At 41.5% G+C, this 13,196-nt stretch overlaps 1 protein-coding gene across 15 annotated transcripts in view; it reads right to left on the reverse strand.

Annotated features, from left to right (window-relative positions):
• Positions 1-13,196, reverse strand: part of UNC80 (unc-80 homolog, NALCN channel complex subunit) — a 120,673-nt gene that overhangs the window by 24,029 nt on the left and 83,448 nt on the right. For all 15 annotated transcript variants that reach the window (XM_061344161.1, XM_061343761.1, XM_061344086.1 and 12 more), the window contains 9 exons: positions 12,346-12,614; positions 10,142-10,276; positions 9,509-9,647; positions 7,792-7,888; positions 6,940-7,110; positions 6,643-6,735; positions 4,782-4,817; positions 4,235-4,453; positions 962-1,162 (listed from right to left, as the gene is read on the reverse strand). In XM_061344161.1, coding sequence (XP_061200145.1) covers positions 962-1,162; positions 4,235-4,453; positions 4,782-4,817; positions 6,643-6,735; positions 6,940-7,110; positions 7,792-7,888; positions 9,509-9,647; positions 10,142-10,276; positions 12,346-12,614 — 1,360 coding nt within the window. The remainder of the gene's footprint in view (positions 1-961; positions 1,163-4,234; positions 4,454-4,781; positions 4,818-6,642; positions 6,736-6,939; positions 7,111-7,791; positions 7,889-9,508; positions 9,648-10,141; positions 10,277-12,345; positions 12,615-13,196) is intronic.

The following is a 13,196-nucleotide window of genomic DNA, read 5'->3' on the forward strand; positions in this document are numbered from 1 at the left end:
ACACATACACTACTTCCATCAGACACTGGGTTTGGAGTGGGGTGCCTACAGGAGGTAGCACATAAGATTCTGATGTGAGGACTCCACTGGATGGCTTCTGGGGTCTGGCATCCAGCCCCATCTCTAAAAGACTTCTTCGCCCAATGACACTTAAATGTAGTTGCTGTTTTTGGTCCAGTGGCTTTACTGTCTCTGTGTCTTGTGTACAGAAGAGCAGTTTCAGCCAGGCATAGGTATAGGCACAGACAGGGAGAATATGAAGGGAATTTTAATTTATGAGCATTCATTCAGCTTACACAAAGAGGAAAGATGTTGAGGAACAGGAAGACCCCTAAGCTGCCTTTGAGGCAGAAGGAAGTATGAACAAGAAAAGAAAGAATGAGCAAGAAGCAGGCAAGACATGGCAAAGAATCAAACAGGAAGGAGAAGCATTAAAATGTCTGCCACTAAATTCCCTGTAAGAGCAGAAGTTTCTTAAAGCAGATTGCTAGCCAAGGAAATGAGATAGCGATGCCAGGAAGAAGAGATCACTTCCCTATTATTTGCTCCATCTTAGTTGGATACATGTGATTACTGCTGAGACCTAAAGCTTTGTGTCTGTGTCCTAAATTAGGATGTTCTCTAACATCATTTGGCTTCTCAGCTGAGACTGCCAACTCACAGCTAAAATAAAGAGAGTAGTGTGATGGTACAAATCTGAAGACTTATTTTGGAGGAAGAAAACTGAAATTTCTGGAAGTTCTCTCTGTAGTTCTTAATACCATGAATTTCTTTGCTACCAGAAGACACAACAAAAATGTCAACATAAATGCACACTTACAGAGATAAAAACATCTGTTCGTTTGCTGATATGCTGTAAAGGTTCACTGCAACACGACAGCTTTAGTTAATGACATACCCACACTTCAAGGCTTGCAACATCAGAAACGGACCCCACAGGGTTTCCATTGTACCTGCTCACCTCAAAGTAGGCATCTTGTGAATTTTATTGAACATACGATCCAATCTCTTTAATATGAGGATAAGGGCAGGTCTCACCGCCTCAGCTGTCCAGTCAGTGATGGGCAGCATCTCCATGATGTAGCGCCGGAGGCCTCGGCTTTCCATTGTCTGCGTGTCGTAAGGTGCCAGTTTCAGCAGGGAATGTGCAATTTCTGCCAATCTAAAACCAGGATTTGTTAGGAGGAAAACCAAATACAACTTCTCCACGTGTGTCAATGAAGGAACAGGTAGATCTTATAAAATGAAAAAGACGCAAAAGTCAAATGTGCTGCTCTTTTAAACTCTTAGACCTGATACCATGGTTCCTGGCCTGTTAAGAAATAGCTGTTTATATACACGTGAATGTTTTAAAGAATATTTTTTACACTGATATTAAATGCACCAAGCAAACATCAGGAATCATAGAATTGTGTAGCTAAAATTAAAGTAACTGAGCTATTAGTAAGATTACAACATGGCAAATGCCTGTGAAACACGCACCTGACATCACCTGTATGTCAATTAATGAGTGATCTGTTTTGGTTTCATGCCTGTTTTCAGTGCCAGCACTTTAAGAGGTCTCACTTTGCAGTTTTCAGGTGTTAAATTCTAAAAATAATGTGCTGTCCCATAGGTTTACACAACATGCACTTTGTATCATTACTGCCTGCAGCTTTGATTTGTTTCTCCTAACACCTCTACAGATTGTGTTGCTGTTGCTTCTTCTAACTCTCCCAGATGGCCTCGCTGATAGCATTTTCTGTATTGACTGTGAAATACCATGGCAACATTTAACTTTCACTTGCAGTTTGACAAAGATCTACTGAAAGACTTGAATATCTGCAGCAGACAAAGACAATAAAGCTACATCTACTAATAAAAGGGATAGAAACATTTATACTCCCTGAAACATCAATAGACTTTGCAATGTAAGATTACAGGGCAATCCTATTCATATTGTGGGGGCTTCTTCTGTAATGGCTTCAACTAATGGGACATATTTCTATTCTCTTTAAAATCTCCTTAGCAGTATCAAGGGCAACAAGCTCCTCAGGTTAACCAAAAGTGCTATAGAAGTGTCTCTTTATGCAATATTTCTTCATTATTACTTTTTACAACTACTTTGTCCTACTATAGAATAGGTCTGTTTTCTTAAACACTGTGAAATTTAAATCATCATATGATTCTGCTTCTTTCTGGCAATACTATACCAGCAGTACATAATGGTATATGAAGACTTTCTTATGTGTTATAAAGTGCAAGATCCTTCTCATCCAAATTGAGACACCAACCTCAATTAAACTTCTAGCTCTGTTCATGCAGAAATAAGCAACCTGGGAAATTCTCATCTTCCTGAAAGACTGGGATAAACAGCTAAGTAGATGTGCAGCTCCCTTTTCACTGGGTTCAAAAAGATCTTTAGGACTTCTGCAGTCTAAACATTGAACTTTTAAATGGCTAAAACTGGGTGAGATTAATCCTTTCTGAAGTGACTAGCACATGATCTTTTTTTTTTGAAATCTCTGAAATGGCATCTGTCAGCCTCCCAGTACCATGGCTGTCGTATCACATTTTGGTAAAGCTACTCTCTTCTTAGAACTCAGGGGTTCATTTTCCTTACAGCGGTTAAATCCTGTCAGTCGTTTCAGTGATATTTAGGAAATGAGCTTCTGTAAAAATCAAGATAATGTTTTCTTTGTTTTAGGCTATCTATGATAATTCAGATTTTAACCCCAATAAGGCATTAATTTCTAGCACTTTCCAGGAGCCACAACAGAATCAGAGCACAACTCAGTATCTTTTGCAAATCAACCCCTTAGCTTTACTGCTGTAACCTTTGACCATGAAAAACCTTCTGCCTTGAAAAGAATGCAGTATTCACCAGCCTCTTCTGTGTACTGTGACTCAGCTTCACAGAAAGTTTCTCACAAGAAAGTATCTTTACAGAAAATATACCAGTAACACCTTCTGTACATATGGATTTAAGTTGGTTAACTTGTCTTTTAGGACAGTGACATGAAATAGTGTAAGACCAGTTAAACTAAATGACTCCAGAATACAAAAATATGTAGAAGTGAATTTTCCATGTAACTGCTGAACTACAAATGCTTCTGGGTAGCACACTGGAGCATCCATATGTTACAGCCATAAAACTAGGGCAGAAAAAGGAGCAAGCCCCTTGCTTTACTGCACTAAATAAAGTTCAGTCATCAGATGCATGTTCCTCCCTCCCACTGAAATCATGAAAAATTCCAACCCAACATGTTTAACCAAGGACATAATCTGTCCTGAGCAACTCACTTTGTTTCTAACATAAAACTAAAGTTCTTATCTCAGGCTTCTATTGCTCAGTCATGGAGGTTGCAATGCAGCTAAACAGAGGTACTGACTTCTGAGGCTTGTGGCCCTTGGGAAAAAACATGTAGAGGTGACACTGTAAAAGCAGCCATGCCTATCAGGTTTTGTTTGCAGCCAAGCACTACATAAGAATGGCGTGTATTTGTGGAAACAGACATCTCTATAAGATTATCCTCTAAGTTATTAAACATTTGCCAGAGGGGCAGGAACAGCAACGTTCAATTCATATGCAAACACACAAACCTAACAAAAGCTACCTCCTGACTCCCAGAGGCACCTGGGGCATTTGTTAAACAACACCTAAATTAATGTCAAACACAATTTTGTGTTCTAAAGAGACACCCTCAATCCAAAGATCTCTAATTGTGACAGAATCTGCCAGCTAAGGGCCCTTGCCAGTTTTTGAAGAGCGTATGTGTAAAAGGTAGGAGAGCTTTTAGAGTCCAAGGGCAGGAAGAGAGCTGGTTCAGGGCATTGCTAAGATCTGTCTGTCACCCTTCAACTTTCTATATGAGGTATTCCTGAGGAAGAAAGTACAGCACGTAAGAGAGGAATAATACACAGCCAGAATCATAGACTCATAGAATCTTACAATCATAGAATGGTTTGGGTTGGAAAGGACCTTAAGATCAGACGGGCTTCCAAGGAGCTATTTCATCCACTGGAGATGGGGGTCTGAATGAGACCAGAGGAGTCTATATGAAACCTTCCTTATACACAGGCAGCATCAGGTACAATCTAAGGAATATCCAAAGCTCTGCACGTTTCAGACAGCAACATGTGACTACACTACCAAAAAGATATTCTGTCTGCTATTACAAAAAGTAAGAGTGAGAATGAAAAGAAAGGAATCCCCCTGAAACGAGTAAGTAAAACCAGAATGCCTGTGGAATACCTCATGTGGGACTTCACATCCAGCAGCTCCAAAGAAGTCACTCGTGGCTCACCAGCCAGATTCTGCAGAATCTTCAGCCTTGGACCACAGTGCTTGTAGAACTCTGTGCAGATATTCAGCAATGACTCCCGGGGCCTCCTGAACTCCTCTCTGGCAATTCGCTCATCCAGCTCCTCTCTGGGAAGACCCTGGCCCTCCTCCAGCAGGTGAAGATTCTCCCTGGAGGGTATAAAATGAGAAAAAGTAGGAAGTGTTACATGCAGTGGAACAGCAGGGATAGATTACATCAACCTCTCCACATTGTGTTTGAACAGATGCTTTCCACTGCAACTTAAAAGAGAGATAAGTGCATCTGCAATTAAGAAAGGGAAATGATAAACTGCAGTGTCTTGTGAAAAAATGTAAATAATTTCTATATGAATTACCCTTTGCTAACCATCCTTGGGGCAGCTGTCACAGCAACAGTGGGTGGGACCCAGTGGGTGAACCTGGAAACTGCTGGGGAACAGTTCATCACAGAGAAGATGGGTTAAAGCTTTCACAGTACCTGATAAAGTGTAGTTTGGCTCCCTGTTCTGGGTACCTGGGAAAACAGAAACAGTGCAGTTGTAAACAATAACTTCCTAGTGCCTAAACTGTGCCTTTCTGAAAGAAGGTGACACTGTTCTAGCCCTCACCATGGGCAGGATTATATCTTTTGTCACTGGAACAGTGGCTATACATAGGCAACACTGGAGAGCCTTTATTTCCCAACTGGCAGCAAACAACAGATTCCTATAGTTACTTCCCTTGCTGTGAAAGGAAAAATTCAGGCTTAAATCTCCCCCCAAAATTCCTCTTACTGATTTTTACCCCAGTGCTCAGCCTGTTTCATGAAGCCAGAGTTCATCTAGTGGAAGGAATATTCTTTGATTTATTGCCATTTTCTCCTTGTTGAGAAAACATTAACAAACCCTGCACCCCTTGGCTAACACATCCAGTGCTGGAACAGTGATCATTCTACCATCACGAGCTCCTGCTGTTGATAGCAGATGTCTGTTGCAATGATAAGACAACAGGAAACCTGGAGCAGTGCAAAAATATTTTGGATCAGAGACTGAATGTTTGATAATCAGAAAGATCTGGAAATGTAAACCAAGATGGTTGAGTTACACAGCATCAGGAGTCTCTCTGCTGCCTGTCAGCAGATACACATTAACTGATCTCCCAAATAATAACGCATTACTTTCCATTACACCTTATTTTCCTTAGACTGGGCAACCTTGCAATGGAAATAAATGGCATATATCCATTTCAGACTTGAGCATGAAGGGCTTTGTCTGCTTCTTGGGATTGAAAGTCAAAGCTGTGTTTCATCCATGTGTGAATCCATCTTAAGGAATAACAAATTGATTGCAGGAGATACCAACCAAGATGTATACACTACACACCTATAATTCGTTATAGCAGCCCTTTGATGATTCATGCAGCAAGTGATGTCTATCTCCCTTCAATACAAAAAAAAAGACAGGTAAAAATTTGGAAAGCATGGCTTGCCAGAAGGGTATTCCCAGTTTACAGTCCTATACAGGCCATGGTATCGTACTGGACTATTGGCTATGCACAGACTTACTATCAGCTGTTACAGACAAAAGAGAAATCCAGAGGAAATATTCTGTCCTGGAAGAACAGCTATTCTAGCTTTTGCTATGTTATGACCCTTTTTTATGCCATGACCCTTTCCCGGTCAGCACAATCATTCAGGTTTTAAGCACAGTAAGGCACGGCCCGGCCAAGAGAAGGCAGGGCTGCCCCGAAAAGTAATCAGTACTGCAAACAAAACCTTCATAATCCTAAGTGCTTGTGGGTGGATTTTGTAACAAGATTTTGTAAGCCCTTGTTCTAGGAGTAAATTGGCCAAGGGCTTTTGTCTGATTTTCAGCAGCCTAAAGAAAACCAACCCAGACCAATGTGGGGGTAAAGATGACAGAAAGAGACCATAGGAAAAATAAAAGGGGATGGGAAAAGGAAGAAAAAAAAACAACTAGAGGAGGTGCCAGTCTCTGAGTCTCTCAGTAGTCACTTTGATAGTGGACTCAGAAGCAGAGAACTGAGGGACATAGTTGTTTTGTCAGTATACTTCTAGAGTGCAAAAAGGGGAACAAAGAAAAAGACATTTAGGATGGGTGTCCTCCATTTTGATATCCCATTCTTCTATTTCGTCAGATGCTTTTAAACTAGGAATTCTAGTCTTGAGGATTTTGGTTCTGTCAGAAACGCAGTCTTGTATGCTTTTTTATCTGACTGTTTTCTCTCATAGTATTGAGACAGCTGAGCAATAAATGTTACCTTAAGGAAAAAAAAAAACGGAAAAAAAGGAAAAAAGCTGTTCAGAAAAATAAGAAAGAAAGAAAATCCCACTGACTTACCTGGTGTTCACACCAGCTGACATGGTGTGGTTTGCTGTTGTGGTCCCTTTATGACCTTGGTCACATCGACTCATCTGTGGGGCTGTCATAGGCCTGGCGGAGGGAAGGTGAAGAGCACACTGAAGATTAAACCTAACAGGCACACTAGCCGTGACCTGGTGAAATCTGGCACTAATTTTACCATGTCTAAAACTCAGCCATTATTCAAGCTAAGCTGCACATGGTGACCTCCTGTGCATTCTCTCTCCCACAGTGACAACCAAATGAAGGCCCAGACCTTTGAACCATGTGGGTTACCTGGTGAGAACTTCTACACTGTACAAGAGGGCTTGCAAAGAGGTGGCAAGGGCAGCCATAGCAGCAATCTCCTCACGAGATGCTGTCACAGTCTCTGCTTGAGATGTCTGCCGCTTCAGTTTCTGCAAGTAACAGGGAACCAGTGCTTCCAAGACCATCAGCATCTGGAGGCTGGAAAATAACCAATACTTCGTCTCTTTATTTTGTCAATCCTGAAACTCACGTCAGGCATAAGCTTAATTTTCTACCTGAAGAACCCTGGATCTCTCACTAGCCTTGTGATTTCATTGCTTCTTACCAGATAAACAGTCCCAGGACAAAGAAACTCTTGGATCATGGACTTCAGGGGGAAAATTAGCTGATGCACGAAACAATAAAAACAACCTGGACTTCTGGGTGTCTTCTGAATATGTCATCCGTTTGCAGATATTCATTTTCCTTTCCAAAGACACCTTTCTTCTCTGGCTCCCTCTTCCATACTAACCTTTTTGCTTTAGTAGTTTACCTCCCCTCTCTCTGGTATCTTCCTCTTCTTTCTAGCTGCCCATTTCTCCCCCTCCCCATTGCTTCTCTGACAACAAAACCCTGCAGGACACAGCACAATCCCCACTTGGAAATATAGCTTACATGTTGCTGTTCCAACTCCCATCCAGCTTAATGCTGCAGTCAGTGGCTGGCAGGATTTGGACTCAGAGCCCTAAGAAAGTTATCAACAGCAGAGGCTTGGCCTCACAGAGGAGTCCCATTCTTAGAATGCATTTCTATATCCTCTGCCCCCATTTGTCAACCTTGCTTTCACATGCCATATGCAGCTTTCCTGAGTCTGCACAAACCAAGAAAACAGATTAGCACCTTCGGAATGATTCAGGAGCATAGGCCACCACTGTCACACAGAGCTTGATGGCTTCACTGATTGAAAAGGTCAAATCTTCATTCCCATAGCAGAAGTCTGCAGGAGTGAAGCAATATGAGAAGACTATCACACAAACATATTAAATATGAAAGGAGCTAGCACACTCCTTCCTCTTCCCTTCTACAGTTGCTTGCTTCTCATGTTAACAATTCCCAACAGGAATTTTTGATAAAAATCTGTCTATATAAAGGAACCATATGTTGCACTCCCACTTACACTCTGCCATCCAAGAATTCAGCAGGTAAGAAACACTTTTCAGTAGGTCAGATCATTGCTGAGCTTAAAGATTCCCATTTCAAATACCACCCATCAAAAGCAGAATCTTAAACTCATGTATGACAAGGACACACGACTTCAGGACAATTTTTATGTTCCCTCTGTTTATTCCTAGATATTTCAACTGCACTAAAAATCATGCTGATACACCACTGAAGGCAGGAGATGGTTTTACTTCTGAAAAATCAAGCCCTTTCTATGCTGGAAGCCACATGGATGCCAGCACAAAAGTGAGTCTGGTTTGCTAATGATTGAAGAAAAAGTTTTCAAAAGCATTTAAGTCCCATTCTACAAATACTGCTTTTGGGGGTAATTAGTGCCAGGCACCAAGAAACTGAAGTACCCAGAGAATATCTGTAATATAACCATAGTCCTGTTTTCAGAAGTGACTTTTATATGCAGGAGCCCAAGTCAAACTTTAGGCCCCAAAGCATGTAAATCACTTTGAACAATGGAACTTAGAAGTCAGGTGTGTTAGGTAATTCTGCTCTTCATATGGAAAATACCAGCACAAAACATACTCATCTCCAGCCTCACCATCAACACACACTTGGGAATCTTCAGATGCCTTTCAATAATGCTCCATAGAAAGCCCACAGATTTTATATAAATGTTCACTACAATCCATAGAGGAAGAGATATCTTTGGGTTCTGTACCATTTTATGTTACAACTTGCGATATAGTTGTGCAGCATCATAGAATTCCAGTATGTAACAAACTTTTATCTCTAAGGCTTCACAATTCATCATTATTCAAAGGAAGTGCAAATTTGGAAAAGAACTTGAAGATTCTTATAAATCCAGCAAAAAATACTTCCCTACAAATCACAAAGCAGTCAAATTCTTTAATACTGAATTGCATGTGTAACTATCAAGAGACACACTGTACTGGATACATCAGACAGCCATATATGCTCTGCTTTGTGATAAATCAGCACCTCCCCCTGGAACTCAGCAGTGTTGAATGTGTGAATGGCATCCATCATTTACTAGTCAGAGTCTGCCCACGGGAGAGGATGCTTTGCTTTCCTGCCCACACAGAGCAGAGGAAAGGATGACACTGATCTTTTCAGCATGATACAGTTATAAGGCATCTTCATTCTTCACCCACACATGATAAAGTTTAAAATGCTAGTCTCAGACTAGCAGGCTCAGAAAAAGTAGCTTTGGAATGAAATAAACTATTACTTCCCCTCCTGCCAAAAATATAAAAAAGATGGTGGGGAAAAACCTAACCTTAAAAGCTTCACAAGGCATAAAACCCAGATATGACTGCATTCTGGGAAAAGAAGGCCCCAAACAAATCATGCTGCATCAACTGCATATTGAATCAATAAAAACCAAACCAGAGTTACTGAATAAAGGGTGCTTTGCTGTTACCTAATGACCTGAGAGGCTTTTCTGCTTTCACCAGCTCTAAGATGTCCAAAATGTCTGGAGTATCTCCCTCTAAAGACTGCAGCAGGTCAAACAGGCACTGAGCTGACACTCCTTTGCCGGTTCCATTGTTTGTAGCATCCTGTTTCAACAACAGACATTCGTGGTTGATTTTCTGAGGGCCTGCTTGCACCCCAGGAATCTTTATCTGCATGTGTGGGCAACCTGTTTTTGACAAAGAGCCTATATGGCTTCAATTCAGCCTTATCGTTCATATGTACTAAAACTAAACTAAAGCATTCAGCTTTAGTTCCTATTGCTGTATTCTAAGAAAGGATTTGCATTGAAAGAGTTACAAAACATTACTGTCCTTGTATAACCTACATATACAGAGAAATTTAAAGTGAGACCACATTTACTAGCCCAGATACCAGTGGCCCGTCATCTCAGCATCCTGCTCAAATCAACTGATGAACAGAAACATGCAGAAATAAGCTCAGGACATGGTTCTCTGCAGCATAAAGTGAGGCAAGCACATGTTCAGTAAGAGCTGTTTTCTTTTTGTGATCTCTGACAGGGGGCTGGCTGCACACACAGGCTTCCCCAGGCTGAGACTAGAGAATGGTTTTTACTCACAGGGAACTCCAGGAGAGGGGCCACACTTGCAAACAGTTGCAGAATAAAAGGCTTGCGGTGCAGAACGTAGAACTGGCGGCATGCAAACTCGATCGCTTGGCGTAACTGGGGGTTGCTTTCATAGTCAGCATATACCTGAGCAAATGAAAAGGATGTGGAAGTGCTACTCCAGTGGGAGGGCTCTTCATCTCCTACCCCAGACCAAATAACTACAGCCTTGTCATTCCTGGTGTGTTTGCCTAACATGTTTTTAAAGATGGAGACTTGACTGCCCTCCCTGGCAATGCATTTCAGAGACAAACTATCCTTAGAAGGGAGCTTTGCTTGTCATGTTTGAACCTTCTCTGTCACAGCTTCAGTGCATTATGTTTTGTCCTATGTATCAGAGGTAGATTCCTTCCCTCTCCTTCCCAGAAGCACTTCACTTATTCAAAGCCAGTTAGTGCTTTGCTCCTCAATCTTCATCTTTTTTCAGTCAATGAAATGCCAGCTCTTTCAGTCCTTTTTCACATGATGTTTTCTAAATCCCCATTCCGATCTGCAGTATCTTCAGTTAACTGATCATTTTTGTGCAGTGCCCACAGCTGGACAAATCCAGTGCTTCAAGTCATGAGTGCTGCTTGGTGGAGCAGCAGAATCATTCCGTATTTCTTTCACATGCTACAGATCTGTATAGTCACCCCAGAATGGCTTTAAGATATTTTCTTTTTCATCCTTCAACAAAAAGACACTGTTGAATCATGTTCAGCTTCAGACCTATAACAACTCCAGTATTCTGCCCTGCAGAAGTGCTACTGAATCAGCTACTTTCCCTTCCATATTTATGTGGCTGATTATTCATAAGGACTTGTGTGTGTCCAACTCCATTAACATAATCTGTTTTTTTTCCCCTTTTTTCAGACAGCATCTCCAATTTGTCAAGATAATTTGAACTCCAACATACTGACAGTTCCACCTACTCTTAAGATACTGTAAGGTTATTAGAGTGTCATTTCCTTCAGGGCTGGCCACTGAGCCAGGCGGCCAATGTGTTGTTAAAGACGTGGGATTTGTTTCTCAGTTATGTAAACAGTATAAATTGTTAGGAACAAATTCACTGTGCTTCTTCCTTCTGTCCGTGTCAGTTGCCTGTCTGCACTTCTCTGCTGATACAAGTCTGTGGGAGGTTTGGGGTGGCAGCAGGTAGGATTTTCTTGCTATTTGCTGGCAACAGGAAATGCTGAGATTTTATGTTAGTGCAAAATTCACATTACAGCACAGGGCTCTCAAAGGTGTCTAAGATACTATTAGAGTGTGAGACCTCTATAGAGATGTATTCACTTCTCAGTTGCCTAGCAGGCTGAAGAGATTAGTATGTCTTTAATACAAGCAGAAGCGTCCAGCATGCTTATGAGGACAGTCAATCACCATGGCCTGTTCCAATTGCAATATGCCATTTACTTGAGGAAAGGGAAATAATTAACAGTGTATGGAAAAACCTGCAACAAAAAGAGCCCTGTGGGGAGTATGTGCGTGGATGCTTCAGGAATTCAGCTATTAATGGCTGGTTCAAGCCCAGAAGTGGTACAAGAATTTGTTTGTAATGACCACAAAGAAGCCAGCAGATCACTTGGTTTTTCTTATGGAATTGCTTTTTTTGCCTCCTAAGAGTGGCATTTTATTGACTCAGTAGTTGACAATAATTAGTAAAGGAGTAGAAATAGGAAAGAATTGCAAAACTAATTTCTCTCAATATGAAAAGTGAGAATGAAGGGAGAGTTCCTCACTATGCTGAGTGGTTACTGTCTTCAAATTGTCTTCAAAGTATTTCAAATTAAGCTATTGAGTTATTTTATTTCAAAATGCCTTGTTTCTAATGAATAAGCCCATGCACTGCAGACCTGGATTCAATGCATATTTATCTAACCATGTAAGACATGGTAGCAGAGTTTCCAGTTACTAAAGAGTTTGTTTAGATAATTATATTCGTCACTGATCCTAACTACTCTGCTCTGTTAACTGTGTTAAAATGAACATACATGGGAATACAATTATCATACCTAAAGAAGTGAATGTCATTTAGTTTCAGCTAGCAGCAAATCCATATATTTCAACAGTCCCCAAATTTCAGCCATCCCCAGAGTTAAAAGCACTGAGGGAGACAGTTCTGTAACAAAGTGCTCACTCGGAAGTCTTCCCTTATAATGCTCATGGAAGTGGCTCACCTGCAACATGCTGGGGAGAACCCACTGGTAGCCACTGAGGGAGAAGAGGTGGTTAAAGTGCACGGCTGTGTTGATGACTGTGGCAGCATACTGCCTCAACAAGGCACTGTCCTCAGGGTGCAGGATCAGGGCACCGTTGAAGACGTTCAAGAAGAGCATGATCTCATCCCCCCAAGGGAACTCGCTGGGCATGCCAAGGAACATCTCCTCCAGCAGCTTAATCCACAAGCTTTTCTGAAGAGTGTCCAGACCAAAGAGTTCTTTCCCAGCTGCCATGAAGAAGAGGCAACAGCAATCAGCTCTGTCCACCACAGCCAGATTCACAACATTCCCAGAGACCAAAGGCTTCTCCAGAGAGCCATCCCACAACAGTGACCATCATTTTGCCTTTGTAAAACTACTTCACCCACCCTGTACTTTTGGAAGTGCCCGCAGGGCTTGATCGAACTTTGACTGAAAGCAACACACATGAAGATGAAGAATGACATCAGACAGCTCATTAAATCTCATCCCCACTGGTTGAAAATTCTCCTTCAGATGTCCACACATTATAGGACATTGATGCAGTTACAACAAGGCTTCTAAAAACAAGCGCCTTTAGGGCCTGTTACAGAACTTGCCGATGCTTACCATCCTGCAACAGTGGCCTGTTTAATCCCCAAGTTAGACTGGAAACTCTACTTGATTTTCAGAGAAAAGTTTCTAAATGAGTGGGCTGTTTCTATATCCCTGCTGCAGAACGGACCCAGTCTTCACTGGAAGTCCATTGATTTCTCAAAGTAGATGGCAAAAGACTCTAAGCAATCTTTTTTTTAGTTGCAGTTATGTCACTGGGCAAAATATTGCAGCTG

Source organism: Neopsephotus bourkii, unplaced genomic scaffold (genome assembly GCF_033783945.1).
Source record: "Neopsephotus bourkii isolate Nb327-2 ecotype Australia unplaced genomic scaffold, CSIRO-AGI_Nbou_v1 NB_31, whole genome shotgun sequence".
Lineage (NCBI taxonomy): Eukaryota > Metazoa > Chordata > Aves > Psittaciformes > Psittacidae > Neopsephotus > Neopsephotus bourkii.